A 19,269-nucleotide genomic window follows, 5' to 3' on the forward strand; every position below is an offset into this window, starting at 1 on the left:
AGAGAAGTTGTCCTTGGGCTATATTTACATTAAACAGTTTTAATTCCCTTTGATACATTTGGCTTATTATATTCCTCTATCAACAATCATGAGATTTAAAGATGAGAAGGATTTCAGTAAGCACAAAACTTCCTACTCAACACTCCAAGATATAGATCATAAGTCACAGGTACTGAGCTTTCCCATATCTCTGCTGGGCAAATCACCATGTCTTCTAGAGAAGACTTGCCTCAAGGAGACCCCAAAGGAATCAACTGCACAGACAGAAAAGGCTCTGTAAGAGATGAGAGAGTGTCAATTAAAAAGCTGCAATAACCACCCAGGAGAGCACAGTGGGTAAGAATGCAGGCTGCCTGGCCTCGAATCCTGTCTCCACCATTTCCTAGCTGTGGATTCAAGTTACCTCACTTCTCTGGGCCTCAGTTTTCTCATGTGTAAAATGAGGGTTAAAATAGTGCCTAACTCATAGGTTTCTTGATGATTATGTGAGTTAATATACATACTGAGCTTTAAACAATGTCTGGTACAAGGTAAGGCCTCAGGGAACCTATACATACATACACAAATATTTACATACACATATATTTATATATAATTCAGAACCCTTGCTTTTGTACTCTTATGTGTTCTCCTTGAACTCATACAAGTTTTGTTTGTAGGAAATACTGTATTATAGGAATATGTCCCTTTTTTGAGTGAGTCATTGTGTTTGGGGCATTTCATCACCAGGGTCTACTGACCTGGATGTTTTCAGATATTTCCTTATAACATAAAAAGGAGCTTTTGTAAGAAGTAAAACATAAAACCCAAGCAACATGAATTCATTAAAAAAGAAGTTATGCAATCTGCACTCTTGCGACTCCATGAGCATTTGACATTCTAACAATAAAAATTCAACCAATCATAATTCAACAATGCCCAGATCACCCAAAGTTCTCAGACACACAGAGGCACCTGCAAAGGCAGATTTCAGAACTCAGGCTCTAACTGGTAGACGGAGTTGTGAAGTTAAGATCTTGGAATGGAACTTCCTGAGTTCATATTCCAACTTGATTACTTGAGCTGTCCCTCATCCTATGCGACTCTCAGGTTTTTCATCTATAAAGTGAGACTAGCAGATGCCCCGATACAGTTATTGTGAGGATTAAGTGAGATAACTTTTACGAAGTACATAGCACAGTGCCCGGCACTGATGGGCACTCATAAATGTTAGCTACTTTTAGTATTATTCACAGGCAATATTGATCGATTGGAAATATGAGTTGCCTTTGATAAAGACTAAAACTAAAATAATTAGGTTATTGCTATTGTTATCTATTAATGGGAGAAAAAAATCTTAAAATGAATGTTTAAATGATCACAGCACAGATGTACAAAAGGCCACTTAAGGGAGACCAGCAAAATATAACCTATTTGAACGAATTAGCCATAAATAAAGAGTGTGTCCCTTGAAAAGAAAGTTGGGCAGCCGTGGAAGAATAGAGACCTGGGAACCAAGAGGCAGAGAGAGGCCGTGAGAATCCTCCACTATCCACAGGAGATGGAAATGGCATGGTGGCCGCAGAATCCGAGGGTGCGGGCCCTTTGGCAAGGCTCTCTGTAAAGTGGGGAAGTCCCTCAAGCTATCTTGGCCAAGGTACTTTTCCTAAAATCATCTGCATTCTTTGGCTGTGACTCTACTCCCCAAGCCCTCCTCTTCATTAGAATCTGCCTTCCTACATAGCATAACTTAATAAACTGACATTCCAGGTCTACCACAGTCCCAGGTACCCTTTCAGTTGTGAGAAGCAGTCTCTCAGGGTCCAGTCACCCCAGATAAGTGAGAACAATGGATCCCCAGACCTCCCAGATGGAGGTTTTTCCAGTTAATTTTCTCCCAGAAAATTTTGCCATGCCATCTCTTCACATTTCTATAGTATGTAACAGAACTGGTAAGGTATAGCTGAAATCTGATTCCAGGTCTTCTGACCCTAAGTCCAATATTCTATCCATTATGAAAAATGTAAGAGTCTTTACTATGGTCTGAGCATAAGTTCCTCAACTTATTCGAAGATATTTAAAGGGGAGGATTAAAGAGATGGTCAGTGCCCTAAACCCCAGATGTGTACTGAACAAAGGAAGCAGCCTGGTTAACTGTTCTTCTACCATTTATACCTAAAAGTAGTTAATCAAACTAAGTGTGATTCAGTTAGAGTACAAATGCATATCGTACTGGCAAATGTATTTGTTGACAAGCATCGAAAGCCCACATTGAAAGCAAAGCTTGGGCCAAAGGAGTGGGCTCGCGGCGCCTACTAGTGGTTGTCTTTTATCATTGCATAGCTGGTAAAAACATTTTCTGTGTAAAGGAGCCTATGACTCGTAGGGAAACATGATTAACCGCAAATTCCAAATGTGTGATCATTAGATCCAAGTGGAATGTACACTTATTTGTGAAAGCTTTCCTCATATATTAAAATGTATCTCTTTAGGAAACCAAACATGAAAACATAGGACATATATGAAATTACTTAAGTGAGATTATTCATTTAAAAATACTTTTAATAAGACCCCTTTTTAAAAGGAGAAATTTCTCTGGTGGATTTCGCTATTTGGTAATGCAAAAATTCCACATACACACACATTTTTAGAAACACTGTAGTACCAATTCATAGTGTAAAATAATGTGTCAGACATAAGCTTTAAAAAATGAAATGCCATTTACAATAGCTAAGATATGGAAACAACCTAAGTGTCCATCAGCAGATGAATGGATAAAGATGTGGTATATATACAGCGAAATACTACTCAGCCATAAAAGAAGATGACACCTTGCCATTTGTGACAACATGAATGGACCTTGAGGGTATTATGCTAAGTGAAATACGTCAGACAGAAAGACAAATACTGTATTATTTCCCTCATATGTGGAATATAACAAACAAACAAAATAAATGAACAAACCAAACAAAAACAAACATGTAGAGAATAGAGTAGTGATTATCAGAGGAGAAGAAGCAGAAAGAAGGCAAAATGGGTAAAGGGAATCAACTGTGTAGTGATGGATAGAAACTAAATTTTTGGTGGGGAGCATGCTGTAGGGTATACAGAAATAGAAATATGATGTCACACACATGAAACTTATATAAATCCAAGATCAGGACACCAACTAGCAGATTCGTGTCAGGTGAGAGTCCTCCTCCTGGTTCACCGATAGCAGTCTTCTCACTGTGTCCTCTTAACGTGGAAGGCACAAGGGAGTTCTCTGGGGTCTCTTTTTATAAGGGCACTAATCCCATTAATGAAGGCTCCATCCTCATGACTTAATCACCTCCCAAAGACCCCAACTCCAAACATGATCACATTGGAGATTAGGTTTCAACATATGAATTTTGGTAGGACACAAATATGCAGTCCATGACAGATGGGAATCTGAAGACAGCGCAGAAGAAATCAGGAGATGGGGATTATAACTGTTCTAGGGAGTGGGCAAGAGGCAGAGTGAAGGCCTAAAGTGGAGCTCTCTCCAGTAGGAGGACGGGATGTGTGCTACTCAGGTCTCAAGCAGGAAAATCTCTGATTATCGAGAGATGCTGGCCTCAGTCAAGGTTTCTCCATCAAGAGAAGAGCAGCACCTTCACAAATTACTTCCATCTAGAATTTCAAATTCAACTAAGGAAAAATTTGCATTATCAGGGTCCCATTTCTTGGCCTTTGTGGTGCAATTAAAATACTGTTCCTTCAGAAGCCATTTTATTCCAAATTTCCCCTTTGTTCACTTGGAGATAAAGCAAAATAATGAAAAGCTTGTACCTGGAGTATAAGGTTTGAGTCCTTTCCAAAATGTTTTCTCTCTTCTGCTTTCTAACAGCCAATTCTATTTATCTGCTTCTCTACCAGAAGTTTCAGAATACATTGGATGGAATCACGTCTAATTCAACCAATGAGATCATACTTCCTGAAGAGCAGTAAAAGTCCTTTGTTTTAGCTCTAACTGGGGATCACACTTACTAAAATATAATAGTAATAAAGTATGGAAGTATGGAAAGGGAAAATAAGAAAATTAACTAGAAAGCCACACTATTAAATTTGCTTAGAAATTAAGAGCAGGGGACTTCCCTGGTGGTGCAGTGGTTGAGAGTTCGCCTGCCGATGCAGGGGACACGGGTTTGTGCCCCGGTCTGCGAAGATCCCACATGCCACGGAGTGGCTGGGCCTGTGAGCCATGGCCACTGAGCCTGCGTGTCCGGAGCCTGTGCTCCGCAACGGGAGAGGCCACAACAGTGAGAGGCCTGCGTACTGCAAAAAAAAAAAAAAAGAAAAAAAAAAAAGAAGAGCAGGTGTTTGCATTTAGCTACCTAAGGCAACAAAGTACAGAGCAATTTGTCAAACTTTGTCTTTTACTGAAAATGTATGAACTATCAAGTGATCAAAACTATCATATGTCATTACTCATTTAATATATAATATAAAGTCATAGATTATGTTATCAATACTATACTGTTCCAATTAAAAAAATGGCTAGAAGAGAAGCTTATGTCTCAATCTTACTAATAGTTTTTGTTCTTTGTTTCTTACATAAGTAAAGATCCTATTTTATGAAATTATTCTAAATGGGAACATTCTTGGACACCAAAGTCCCAGGGAGACATTAGAGCAGGGAGGTTAAGGGCCCTGGTTGGAATCTTGGCTCCAATACTTACTAGCTGTGTGGCCTTGGGCAAGTTATTTAACCTTTCTGATAAGTAACTCTGGTTAGAAACTAATATTCTATTTCCTGCCAGTAAAATGGTATTTAAAATGGTAATTATTTCATAATAGCCATGAGAATTAAATGCATTGCTACATGTAAAATGCTTGGAGCACTAACACATAGTAAGTACTCAATAAATATTAGCTTTAACACCAAAAAATAATCAGTTGATATTAAACCTGTTTGAAATTACATAATCTTTTTAAAATTTTTTATTTTCTTTTTCACTGCATTGGGTCTTCATTGCTGCTCACGGACTTTTCTCTAGGTGCAGAGAGGGGGGCCACTCTTCGTTGAGGTGTGCGAGCTTCTCATTGTGGTGGCTTCTCTTGTTGTGGAGCACAGGCTCTAGGGGTGCGGGCTTCAGTAGTTGTGGCACTCAGGTTCAGTAGTTGTGGCTCATGGGCTCTAGATCACAGGCTTAGTAATTGTGGCACTAAGTAGTTGCTCCACGACATATGGGATCTTCCCAGACTAGGGCTCAAGCCCGTGTCCCCTGCATTGGCAGGCGGATTCTTAACCACTGCACTACCAGGGAAACCCTGAAATTAACATAATCTTAACCTTCATATTACACAGCAGTGAAATTCAAAACATTTCGTAGTCTGATGAACAAGAATTTGAAAGGAAAGCAAATTGCACCTCTTCTCTAACTATAGGATAAGGCCTTTAAAACAGCTAAGATATTTCTAGCCACTCCCCTCTTTTTGCCATTAAGATTTAACAACTAGATACAATTCCTTTTTAATCAACTGATAATATTTTTGCAGAAATTAGCTTGGCCACTGGGGGGCTCTCACAGGCTCTCATTAATGCTATTTAAAAGTGATTCAATAAAAATAACTAACACAAAGAATGAACATCACCAAATACCAATAACACAACTGATAAATCCCGTTTCAAAAGTAATTCAGCAATATATATCAAATAGAATAAAATATGCATGTTCTTTGATCCAGCTTCTAAAAGTCTATCTAAAAAATTATGATGATGATATCACTTATACGTGGAATCTAAAATACAACACAAATGAACCTGTCTACAAAAGAGAAACAGACTCTCAGACATAGAGAACAGACTTGTGGTTGCCAAGTGGGAGGGTATTGGGAGAGGAACGGATTGGGAGTTTGGGATTAGCAGATGCAAACTAGTATATATAGGATGAATTAACAACAAGGTCCTACTGTATGGCACAGGGAACTATAGTCAATATCCTGTGATAAACCATAATGGAAAAGAATATGAAAAAGAATATATATATGTATTAACTGAGTCACTTTCCTATACATCAGAAACTAACACAACACTGTAAATCAACTATACTTCAATAAAATTTTAAAAAATAAAATTCAGTATTAGTTACCTACAAAAAAAAATAATTATTATGAAAGTGTTCAATTAACTTTTTCAATTTACATTTCAATTAAGTGTTCAACTAAGAACTAGATGATAACGTTATAAAATATTAATTTCAAAATGGAAATGGCTAAATTTTATTTCAAAATACCTGTACAGTTGGAGACTAGTTTTTAAATATAAATAAATATATTTGGAAAATATACACTGAAATATTAACAAGCATTCCTTGGAGTAGTGAGATTGAGGGGTTTTACTCTCTTTTATTCTTTAGGCATTTTCCAATTTTCCATAATGAACATGAGTTGATTTTATGATGAGAAAAAAATGTTTAATTTTTTAATTTAAAATATTTTGGGAGAATTCCCTGGTGGTCCAGTGATTAGGACTCCACATGGCACTGCAGCGGGGCACGGGTTCAATCCCTGGTCTGGGAACTAAGATCCCGCAAGCCACACAGCATAACCAAAAAATAAATAAATAAAATAAAATATTTTTAAAAATTTTAAATATTCATTATTATAAGGGTCTACGAAGAGTACTCAAGTCCCTATACACTATGTGACCCTCCTGATAATTATGTGACTACCTCACCAGCAGTCCTCTTTACCTTCAGAACGTAGTTCAAGCCCTTTAGGATATAGGCTCACACAGGCCCTTTATGACACAAACCCCTCAACAACCCTTACATTTCAATTAAGTGAAATCCCCTCCACCGTGCAGCTCCCTACCCCACGCTATGTCCACACCAATCATAATGAACTCCTTGCACTTTCCTCGTAGCGGAACACCACACTTTCTGGTCCCCTATGCTTTACACCTTCATTCTGCAAGAAGTGACCTCTCCACCCAGCTACTTAGCAGCCACCCAAAATTAGCCCAAGAACCTCCTACGACAGGACTTTCCTACCTCTTCCTATGAAGTTCTGAAGGGTCCCATAAGACCTTGTGCATGCTTTTATCAAAACATAAATTACCCATACTATGCTGTCTAGTTTCTAATTTAACCATGTGGATTGTTTTCTCAGCAAGAATAATATTGCATTCATTACTAGCCTCCAACTTATCCTCATGCAGATCCTTCTACCTAGAATGCCTTCCAGCACAGCCACAGCTCACATCTCTCTAAGTTCCATCCAGGTGTCATTTGGAACAAGAACATCCCTCACCCTCCAGGGTGAGTGAAGTCTACCCCTCAGGTTCCCCTAGCCCTCTGTATAGGACTGAGTCATGCTGCTTTCAAATTATCTGTTCAGCTGTCTGGGAGTTCCTCAAAGGCAGAAGCTGTGTCTGACTCATTCCCCTAAGTCCAATATCTAGTAGAGTATCAGTGTCAGTCCAGGGCAAACAGTAATCATTGTTATCTGAGCTAAACACCTTCTCTTAATGCTTTCCAAACTAAAGTTCTAGCTTAATGTCTAAAATGCTGTGGTAGGGAATTCCCTATCAGTTCAGTGGTTAGGACTCTGAATTTCCACTGCTGGATCCTGGGTTCAATCCCTGGTCGGGGAACTAAGATCCCACAAGCTGCATGGCCAAAAAAAAGGGAAAAAATAAATAAAATAAACGCTGTGGTTTCAACCAACATCACTTTAGAGGAAAGTTCTTGTCCTATGCTGTGGTAAGCAATCTCTAAGATGACTCCCAGTGATCCCCACCTCCTGGTATTCACACTCTTGTGTAGTTCCTCCCACGTTGTTCCAGGGTGAGTCTGAATGAGCAACAGCACATGACAGAAGTGATGGTATATCACTTGCAAGATCAGGTTATAAAAAGACTGGGGCTAAATAAAAGAGTGGTAAGACATGATGAACTAGGAAACTCCATTATGTTTGATATTGGATAAACACTGATAATGTTTCCACAGAAACATCCAAAAAGAGAGAGAGAGAAGAAAATGTCAGGACCAACTTTGTTGATGCTCTGAAAAATAGTCAAAGGTTTATAGCAACAAAACAAATACCCAATCAAGAAAAAGCCATCTTCAAAATGATAGGAAAGTTCGGGGGCATTTTTATTCACCCTTTCGCCCTCCCACCCCAGTGCAGCAGCAGTCTTGATGTTGAAGCAGCAGCAGCCCAGTTCCCAGTTCCCTCCCTTGAACAGGGAACAGAGACTTTATTTGAAAAGCATCATGTACATCTACTCTGACATCTCTGGAGTATACATGAACTACCGACACAAGACTCTCATCTTCAATTTGCCTAACTTGGAACTTGGAAAAAGCAGTGGGCACTGCTTGTAAAAGATGCAAGGTGGACTACAGACTCACAGATGCCTGGGACAAAAGATTACAGGTATAGGAACTTCCCTGGCGGTCCAGTGGTTAAGACAATGCACTTCCATTGTGGGGAGTGTGGGTTCATCCCTGGTCAGGGAACTAAGATCCCACATGCCACACGGCCAAAAAAATAGAAGAAAAAAAAAAAGATTACAGGTGTAAACAACCGATAGATTGTCTAAGAACTGGAGGATGAGTTAGGATGAGATTCTTTGGGAAATTAGGACATTCAAAAGCAGCTGTCTATAGGGGGAATTTAGAAAGCTACACACATGCCCAGGCAAGCTGCATACCCAGGAAGACCTGAAAAGGCCTTAAGTTTTCACTTTGGGCTGATTCCTAGGATCAGAGAAAGCCTACTGGAGTATTTGAAGGAGTGTTTTAACATAGAGCCAAGATGCAGAGACTGTGAGAAGTAGTTGGATTTTTTTGTTTTTCTGCTTCTTTTTAAAATTTTTTGTGAGTTTTTGTTGTCTTGTTTTTTAACTCCTGACATTCAAGGAAATCTGTCAAAACATTAGCTGAACATGAGCTAAAGGGACACGTCCATGACCACACACAATAAGGAATAGTCTTTGCAAAATAGTGTGGAAAAATCTCAAAGCACGTGGACTACCACAGCCTACAGCAGTAATAATTTAAAAAAAAGAAAAAGCAAACCTTGGGGAAGAAGGAAAATCTGATTTCCAGAATTACCGCATTATAATTGCCAGATGCTCAACTTTCAACAACAAAAAAATCACAAGGCATACAAAAAAAAGTGAAAAATATAATCCATCCAAAGATCAAATTGATAGAAACCACCGTTGAAAAAGCACAGACATTGGACTAGCTAGAGAAAAACTTCAAAACAACTGTATTAAATATACTCAAAAAGCTAAAGGAAAATCTGGACAAAGAAATCAGGAAAACATTTTATGAACAAAATAATAATATTAATAAAGAGATAGAAATTATAAAAATAAACCAAAGAAATTCTGAAGCATTATGGGGGTGTCCTAGAAGGAAAAAGAAAGGGGCAAAGAGATTATTTGAAGAAATAATGTCTGAAAACCTTGCAGATATGATGAAATGCTTAAATCTACAAATCTAAGAAGCTTAATGTATTGCACATAAGATAAACTGACACATTATAATCAAACTGTTGAGAGACAAAATCAAAGAGAGAATCTTGAAAGCAGCAAGAGAAAAGTGACATCACAAATAAGGAATGCTCAATAAGATTTACTAGCTGACTACTCAGAAGAAACCTTGGACACTAGAAGTCAGTGGAATGATGTAAAATGTCAGAAGAAAAAACTTTCAACCAACAAATTTATATCTGGCAAATCTGTCCTTCCAAAATGAGGGAGAAGTTAGGACATTCCCTGATCAACAAAAGCTGACTACCTCTAGACCAGCCCTACAAGAAATGTTAAAAGGAATCCTTTAGATTGAAACAAAAGGACACTAGACAATAACTTGAAGAAGTAAGAAGAAATAAAGATCTCCAGTAAAGGTGAATACATAGGCAAATATAAAAGCCAGAATTATTGCAGTTTTGGTTCGTAACTACTTTTTATTTTCTAAGATGGAAATTTATAGCTTTAAAGGCATCCATTAAAAAAGATCTCGGGCTTCCCTGGTGGCGCAGTGGTTGAGGGTCCGCCTGCCGATGCAGGGGACACAGGTTCGTGTCCCAGTCCGGGAGGATCCCACATGCCACGGAGCGGCTGGGCCCGTGAGCCATGGCCGCTGAGCCTGTGCGTCCGGAGCCTGTGCTCCGCAACGGGAGAGGCCACAACAGGGAGAGGCCACAACAGTGAGAGGCCCATGTACAGCAAAAAAAAAAAAAAAAAAAAAAGGATTTTGAGAATACTGTGAACAATTGTATGCCATCAAATTAGATAACCTAGAGGAAATTGATAAATTCCTAGAAATATACAATCTACGAAAAGCAACTCATGAAGAAATAGGGAATAGGTAAACCTATAACTAGTAGGGAGATTAAATCAGCCATCAAAAACCTCCCAACAGAGCAAAGCCCAGAACTAGATGGTTTCAGTGGTGAATTCTACCAAATGTTGAAAGAATTAACACCGATCCTTCTCAAACTCTTCCAAAACAATCAAACCAAGAAAGAACACTTTCTAGCTCATTCTAAGAAGCAGGATTAACCTAATAACAACAACAAAGACACTACAAAATAACAAAAAACAAAACAAAAAACTACAGACCAGTATCCCTTATGAATATTGCTGCAAACATCCTCAACAAAACCCTAGCAAATCAAATTCAGCATATTAGACTACATATAAATGTATGAAATGAACATGTACACCTTAAATTTATAGAATGTTATATGTCAAATTATTTCAAATAAATAAATAACAGCATATGAAAGGGATTATACACCATGAGCAAGTGAGATTTATTCTTGGAATGCAAAAGAAATTTCAACTTATGAAAACTAAGCAATGTAATATATCACAGCAATAAAATGAAGGCAAAAAACTACATTATCATCTCAACTGATACAGAAAAGGCATTTGACAAAATTCAACACCCTTTCATGATAAAAAAAAAACACTCGGTAAACTAAGTATAAAAGGGAACTTCTTAAACATAATAAATAGGCCATTTATGAAAAAACCACAGCTAATATCATACTCAAAGATAAAAGACTGAAAGCTTTCCCTCTTGAGAACAAAACAAGGACGCCTGCTTTAACCACTTCTATTCAGCATAGCATTGGAGGTTCTAGCTAGAGCAATTAGGCAAGAAAAAGAAACAAAGGCATCCAAATTGGAAAGGAAGAAGTAAAATTATCTCTATTCACAAGTGATGTGATCTTATACACAGAAAACCCTAGATTCCACACACAAAAACTGTTAGGGCTAATAAATAAATTTAGCAAAGTCCCAGGATACAAAATCAACACCAAAAATCAACTGCATTTTCTACACACTGGCAATGAACAATCTGAAATGGAAACTAAGAAAACAATTCCAGTAAGAGCTAAAACTATAAAACTCGTAGAAGAAAATACAGGGGGAAATCTTCATGACATTGGATTTGGCAATGATTTCTTGGATATAACACTAAAAGTACAGACAACAAAAGAAAAAATAGAAAAGCTGGACTTGATCAAAACTTAAAACTTTTGTGTATCAAAGGACATTATTAAGAGTGTAAAGACAACCTAAAGAATGGGAGAAAATATTTGCAAATCATATACCTGATAAGGGATTAATATCTAGAACATATAAAGAAGTGCTACCACTCAACAACAAAAAACAAACAACCCAATTTAAAAATGGGCAAAGAACTTGGATAGGCATTTCTCCAGTTGTATACATACAAAATGGCATATTATTCAGCCATAAAAAGGAATGAAATTGATACATGCTACAACATGGATGTACCTTGAAAACATTATGCTAATTGAAATACAATGCTAAATCAGACACAGAAGGACAAATATTTTGATTCCACTTATATGAGGTACCTAGAATAGGCAAATTCATAGAGATAGGAAGTAGAATAGAAGATACCAAAGGCTGGAGGGAGGGAGGGAGGAAGGGAGGGGGAATAGGGAGTTATTGTTTAATAGGCACAGAGCTTCTGTTTGGGATAGTGAAAAAGTTCTGGATCTAGTGGTGATAATTACACAACATTTTGAATATACTTAATGCCACTGAATTATACACACACCTTAAATGGTTAAAATGGTAAATTTTATATGTACATTTTGCCACACACAAAAAAAGTTTGGAGGATATGGTAACCAGACTCTAAGATATCCCCCAATAATCCTTGCCTCCTGGGATTCATTCCCTTGTATAATCTCCTCCGACTGAGTATGGGCTGGACTTAGTGACTGACTTCTAACAAATAGTACAAGGCAAAAGTAACAGTATATGACTTAAGAGTCCAGGTCATCAAACAAATTGTGGCATCACTCTCTCCTTTGGATCACTCATTTGGGGGAAGCCATGCAGGTCATCAAACAAATTGTGGTATCACTCTCTCCTTTGGACCACTCATCTGGGGGAAGCCATCCACCATGCTGTGAAGAGCTCCATGAACAGGTCCATACAGTGGGGAACTGACTGCCTGTCAATAGCCCTGAGTGAGCTGGGAAGCAGATCCAACAGCTGTCAAGCTCTCATATGACTTCAGCCACAGGTAACATCATAAAAGCACCTTTCTAACAGCTCTCGAGCCATCACATTCAACTAAACTGCTCTTGGATTTCTGACCCTCAGATACTGTGTGAGATATGTTGTTTTAAGCTGCTAGATTTAGAATAGTTTGTTATGCAGTAATTGACAATACCAGAAGTGGAGGTGAGGAAAAGATGTTAAAGCAAGAGTCCAAGTATCCTGAAAGAGAATAATCACAAAATGCTATGTTCATCACATATTACATAAAATTTCACATTTTACAATTTAAAAAAAAAAGTTTCTCAAGTTAGTTATTTGCTATGTAATGAATAGACTTTAAAGAAACAAAAGGAGAAAATGTCAATTTTAAGAAACAAGAACATTGAACTCACACAGGATACCAAGAAAGCTTGAATCAATTTCATTGGCATTAAAAGTTTTTATTTGGAATTTAATCCACAATCTATACAAGTTATTTACAAGGCATGAAAATGGAGAACAGCACAAAATACAGTTGAGGTATAAGCTAAGAGCACAGTATGTCATGTTTCAATAAATATAATTCAAAATTTGTAAACTAAGTGACCAGATAGATGAGTCTTGTTTTATAGTAAAACCATATAAAATATTTATTTCACGTGAGGTAGAGGACAGTTTTGTGTGTCATGTAATACAACCAACCACAGCAATTTTAACCATAAAACTGTACATCATTGGCAAGATTTTAAATTGAATTATGGTCAATGTAGTCAACAATTTGTTTCAACAGTTGCACAACAGATCTTTCATTTACTGCCTTCACAGATTAGAACTTCAGAAATAATTTAAGACTACTGTGTTGGCTTAAAATTATCAGGACAAATAAATACTTCTAACAGGGTGGTTAAAAGCAAGTATATTTTATTTCTCCCAAACTATAATTCCCCAAGAGTTGTTCAAGATTTAGCAATTCTTTTAGTAGGATTTTTTTTTTTTTACTAGAACTACTTTAAGTATGCTGTGCTTTATTTTCAAGTGAGGTATTTATATTGAAGAAAAAAAAATCTTACGAATTTCTCTTACATTCAACTAACTTAATACACTATTTTGTTTTCTGGGCTTAATTTTTAAAATTTCGGTTTTTACATTTGTTCACTTTAATTCAAACACAGTAGCACTATATAAGACATTTAATTCTATCACTAAAAAACACGCTCAAAATTGCATTATATATTATAGTTTAGAAGCCAATTAAAATGGAAAGATTTTACGAAATAAAAAAAAAAAAGACTGTCCTTTTAAACAAGACGCAATATTGAATACCCATACAAATTTCTTCCAATAATGGAAATTCTTAAGTGTCTTACACTAGAAAAAATTTTTAAGCTGTTTAAGTTATTCAACCCCACAATGTATAATACAGCAGTAATGTGTCCCTTATTGCTGGCAGCTCAATAAAAACTAACAAGTAGTTTCAAGCACAGAAACAGATGTACAGTATGAGCACAACTTTTCATTCCATTAATTTTTAATATCCTGTCGTGCAGATTAAATGTGTAAGAGCAAATAAAAATGAGGATTCTTCCCTAAGCAATCAAAAATAAGTCATTGAGAAGAAAATTTTAGAAACTGATCAAAAACCTTCAGCACCAGCTTTCCTATTACATTTAGGGAAATAACCTTGAGCATGTTTCATATTACTCAAGTTTCTTTATCATTTTACTTTCCTTCAAACAGAAGCCATAGATGTGCAAATAAAATGGTTGTTCTGTCATGTCTTCTAAAATATATGGATAACCTGCAAGTATCATTGTACTCAGTCTATTACACCTACTTTAGTAACTGGTTTTCAATTCAATATGTACAAATGATTTTATAGCTCAACTGGTAATATATTAAATATGTTATAAAATTAGTTCAAGAACCATAAAACATCCTGACTCTCCTGGACACAGAAATTCAAGCAAAAGAATATGCTTTACAAAACTAAAGCACAAGCCAAACTTACATTGTTGGTCAAAGCCTTTCCTAGTGTTAAAAGTTGCATTTGTGAAATAAGGGTTGTTTAGAGCTTCCTCAATGACAGCAGGTTTTACATTTACTATAGATTTGGTACCTTTTTCTCATAAAGTGTAGAGTATAGAAACTATCATCACCCAAATTAAACATTACTCATCACCCAGTAAACTAACATTCTATCTTTTCTTCCTTTTAAAGATGCTCTAGCACTTTTGATAGGCTGTTCCTTTAATGCAGCTTTTTAAAGTAAATATTCTTATATTTTTCCTAAAAAGAAAAATATTATGACGTCTGAGGGAAAATCCGCTTGCCTGATGAATTGGCACACAAAAACTAACACTGAAACAAACTTTAAGCTAGCAACCAACACACAAAATGAGCATGCAAAAATAGAATAATTATATGGATATTTTAGCAGAGGCCACTTGTAGAGTATTACAAAGTCTCTATATTTTCAAGCTACGTTGTACAGTTTAACTTGAAATTACTTTTAACTATAATAGGCATACTATTTACAATTGACTAAAAGAAACGTTTTCAAAGAAGTTAGACAGAAACTGATGGCACATCAGTGTATCTTCTGGAAAATGAAGACTACAATTTCATGTGGCAAGCTTCCCTTATGTGAAGAACTAGAAAAAATAGTTCTTTACTCAACTCTACATTAAGAGTTTATGATAATTTAAAGGTGATTAAGTATTGCTTAGAATTTTTAAATAACATATTTCAAAGATTAAGCAATTTGTTTTAGAAGTTTTGAGTTGAAACGTAAGTAAGCTTACCATTTAACTAAGTAACATAAGTAGATTGAGTGAATTAGAAAAATAAATGAAATTATAGGGGCCTGAATTATATGTCCCAAAAAGCTTAGCTGTGACGCAACTAACACACAACTAAAATGAAACGGTATCATAAAATGTATTTGTGATTTTTCTTTCTCCAGATAAAGAAAAGGTATTAGGAGGGTATGTCATTTTTAATATTTGTTCCTATATGTCATTTTAACATGTGTTCCTCCTTAAGGAGGAGGAACAAGAATCAACAAATTAATTGCAGGTCTAATATAGTCGAAGTTAAATGGAAAATAGAAAAAACACATTTAGACCATACTCTAGTATTTGGGAAGTACAAAAATTCTTTTAGGATATATAAGTACCATTAAGCAAAATATGAAAATAACTGGTTAAATGATAACCTACTTATTTTTTTGAAGTTCTATACCAAGTATCTATCATCTAAGATGGGAATAGTAAATAACCTTAACCTTAGCTGATATATTTAAAAAATAAACTTAGCTCTCAAGTTAATTTCATACAGTACCTTACACGAGAACATAAACATAAAATTCATGGGATAATAATGTCAATTAATGGTAGCTTCAGGAAACTTTCTTTAAAAAATGCATACTAAGAATTTTACCTAGTATCTTTTAAGCCAAGAATTAACTAATATGAAATTTGCCATTAAAGAATGACAGGATTTTCTGTGCAAAAAAAAAAAGAAAAGTGCAGAAGAAGTTGCCCCTCCCCCAAACTATGGAATTCCTGTCTTCTAAAAATTATCTAAAAACCTTTTAGTAGCAGATAACTAAACTTCCCTATATTAACCTATCATACACTACCAGTTGACTGTAAATTCCTGATTTTGATATTAAATAGTAACTGAAAATGGTCCATTCGTGCACATTTTGGTAAGACTTAACATTTAAACATACAAAAGTCCAAAATAACCTTCAAAGTGTTTAATATTTTACAATTTAAAGGAAGACAAATCCATTATATAAGTTTCAGGAAGACCCACAACTACATATAAAAACTGTACAAGAGGATTATGGATTGTATGGGAACTGATGTACATCAATTTTTCTCAAGTACATTAATATTTTCACACTATTAACAACATAAACAAAAGTTCAAAAATTATTACATTTTATTCCCTCTTCTAAAGTTGCTGCATAAAATTTTTTTTCTAAATATAACCACATTTAAACAGAAAATCTAATTATAACCGCTTCTTGTGTTTAGCAGCAGTGTATAAGAAAGCATGTTATCCTTCCCCATGGGGTGTGCTATAACCTCAACAATGAAATTCCTCTATTGACAAAATGTCTCTTAGGAGATATTAAATAGAGGAGAACTGGTGGAAATTCAACAATATGAACAAAATAAAAGCAAATTTTGATTATAATAATGAGTATACTATATTAACTTAGAAAGGAGATTGTGTTCATGAAAAAAAATGGAGATTCAACCCCTTGAGTAGCTCTATATATGAAATATGAAGTCACCATTGTATCTAAAATTGAATCTAAAATATGGATAACAAAATTGATCAAAACTATTTTCCATCACACAATGCAGCTTTTAAAAAGTATGCAACTGCTAAATTGCATTAGAAATATAGGCAGATTATGTAATAGTTGAAACCGTAAAGTATTGTTACTAAGCTGGTTGAAAAAAAAGTACAAAGAAACATACATTTTCATTCATTTGGAAAATGTAAAAATTTATATACTAATATATAATCTCTTCACTTTCTCTGATCTACAAATGGATACAATGCCTAGTTATTTTCATGCAGATAAATTGTTCAGAATTCAATTACCAAAGCAAATAAACAAACAAACAAAAATAAACCCTGTTGGGAACACACAGATGAATCTATTTAAAGGTTTCTATTCTTTAGCAGTCTTTGATGATTTCAAAATTTGCAGCTTTAGCTCTTTTATCATCATCTCTAACTTCTGTCTTGCCTCTCGTTCCTGTCTGAGTTCATCCTGGAGTTCTTGCCTATCAGCCTCGGCATGGTCCAATCTCTGTCTCAGTTCTGCCAGCTGTGTGATTTAGAAGACTGTGTCAGTTTTCATTCAGTGTTGTTTTTCCACTTACTCCTCACATCATGGCAAAGACCTACTTTCAAATTACTTACTACAAAAATGAACTATTTCATGCATGCATCTCTTGAATACCTAATACTATTAATCAGACTTTGACATGACCTTAAAATGAGGGTCAAACAAAAGGTCAAGAGAACTGAACACCTAGAACACTTTCATTATGCCCTACACTTCAGTATACCTCTCATCACAGCTGGCTCAGGTTAAGAGTTATTTGTTCATCTTCCCCAAGTTGTGAGCTACTATTCATTTTTGCCCGAGTGCTGTGAACATAGTGGGCAACAGTTCATGTTTGTTAATTCGTTGATTTGAAAGCCCATATACTACATTAAAATAACATAACCTCTGATATTCAGATAGCTAGAGATTAGCAATTTGGACAACTAAACTACAGAAACCTGGTAAGTTTAAAGTAATAAAGTAATCAAGGTCAAAAAATCATCTTGGATGATATAAAGTTGTGTTTAACAGAACTGTCTATTTTGAAATCTAGTCTAAATGAAATGAGCTTAACATAAAGTAATTTCTTTAATGAAATTAAAATAACGGCTTCAATTTCCACATTGAAAGGGCAACACTATACAAACTGTAATTCTTACCTGTGCTGCATATTCAGCCTCTTTATCTTTCTCTAAATTTGAGTCACAGGTACATTTTTGCTTCATTACCTGCTCTAATTTTTTCTCTAAGTCTTTCTGTTCAACATAAAATTCTTCCATTCTTTGAGCATGTTCATTCTGCAAAGATTCAAGCTCTTTCTGTAAATTCTGCTGTTCTTCAGTGAGTTCCTTCATAGCTTTTGAACTACTCAACATTTCAACTTCCTGTAATTTAAAGAATCACAATATAATTTTTACTTTATTTCCATCACATTAGAATTTTCAATTCAGGAAAAAACAGGACAGAAAATATCTAAAATTCAGCTGTCATATCAATTTTATACATAAGTAATTATCTTGAAAACTATCTTCTCTAAAAATTTTAAAGTATATTAATCTTTCTTATAAATGTAAAACTGAATAATCTTAAATACATTTATAGCATCTCATCTTGACTTTCCTTAAGAATATGCAAAAGTATCTTTTCACAATGGACTATCATTTAGATAACAATTTTACCATCTGAAGTTGTTGCTTCTTCTGCAAAATTGAGTTCAGTTTTTCCTGTTGTTTTACATAAGTTCTCATTACTTCTTCCATAATTTTTCCCTTATCATCCTCACAAATAACATCTTTGACAAGAAGTGGAGACGAAGCTGCAGCATCACGGTCAATTCCTGCCTTGCCTGTGTCTCTGGCTAAGTTGCAAGTGGTAGGCTCAGGTTTCTTTTTGCTTGTAGAATTATTCGAGACTGATGGATCTTTGAAAGGCAAAAATGAAGTAACAGAGTATGAATATCACTCTGTTAAAATGTCACTAGAACAATCCATAAATGAAATTAAGAAAACAATTTCATTTACAAATGAAATAAAAAATAATAAGATACTTAGGGATAAACTTAACAAAATAGTATAAAACTTGTAAAATGAAAACTACAGAACATTATTGAAAGAAATAAAAGACCCAAATAAATGGAAAGCCATCCCATGTTTATGGATTGGAAGACTTAATATTGTTAAGATGATATCATGATCTGAATGTCAGTGACCTCCAAAATTCATATGTTGAAATCCTAGCCCCCCAATGCAATGGTATTGGGAAATGGGGCTTTCAGGAGGTAATTAGGTCATAACGGTAGAGCCCCCATTGATGGGATTTATGCCCTTATAAAAGAGACTCCGGAGAGCTCTCCCACCATTTGAGTACACAGTGAGAAGATGCCCATCTATGAACCAGGAAGCAAGCAAGCCCTTGCCAGACC

General features: G+C 35.6%; 1 protein-coding gene across 4 annotated transcripts in view; it reads right to left on the reverse strand.

The window, feature by feature from the left end:
• Positions 1 to 12,933: 12,933 nt before the first annotated feature.
• SKIL (SKI like proto-oncogene) overlaps positions 12,934 to 19,269 on the reverse strand; it is a 35,255-nt gene continuing 28,919 nt past the window's right edge. For 3 of the 4 annotated variants that reach the window (XM_082840057.1, XM_082840059.1, XM_082840058.1), the window contains 3 exons: positions 18,527 to 18,768; positions 18,008 to 18,232; positions 12,934 to 17,345 (listed from right to left, as the gene is read on the reverse strand). In XM_082840057.1, the coding sequence (XP_082696183.1) occupies positions 17,187 to 17,345; positions 18,008 to 18,232; positions 18,527 to 18,768 (626 nt within the window). In that variant the 3' untranslated portion in view covers positions 12,934 to 17,186. The remainder of the gene's footprint in view (positions 17,346 to 18,007; positions 18,233 to 18,526; positions 18,769 to 19,269) is intronic. The other variant, XM_082840060.1, reaches the window with a different exon arrangement.

Source organism: Leucopleurus acutus (assembly GCF_964270905.1).
Source record: "Leucopleurus acutus genome assembly, chromosome: 5".
NCBI lineage: Eukaryota > Metazoa > Chordata > Mammalia > Artiodactyla > Delphinidae > Leucopleurus > Leucopleurus acutus.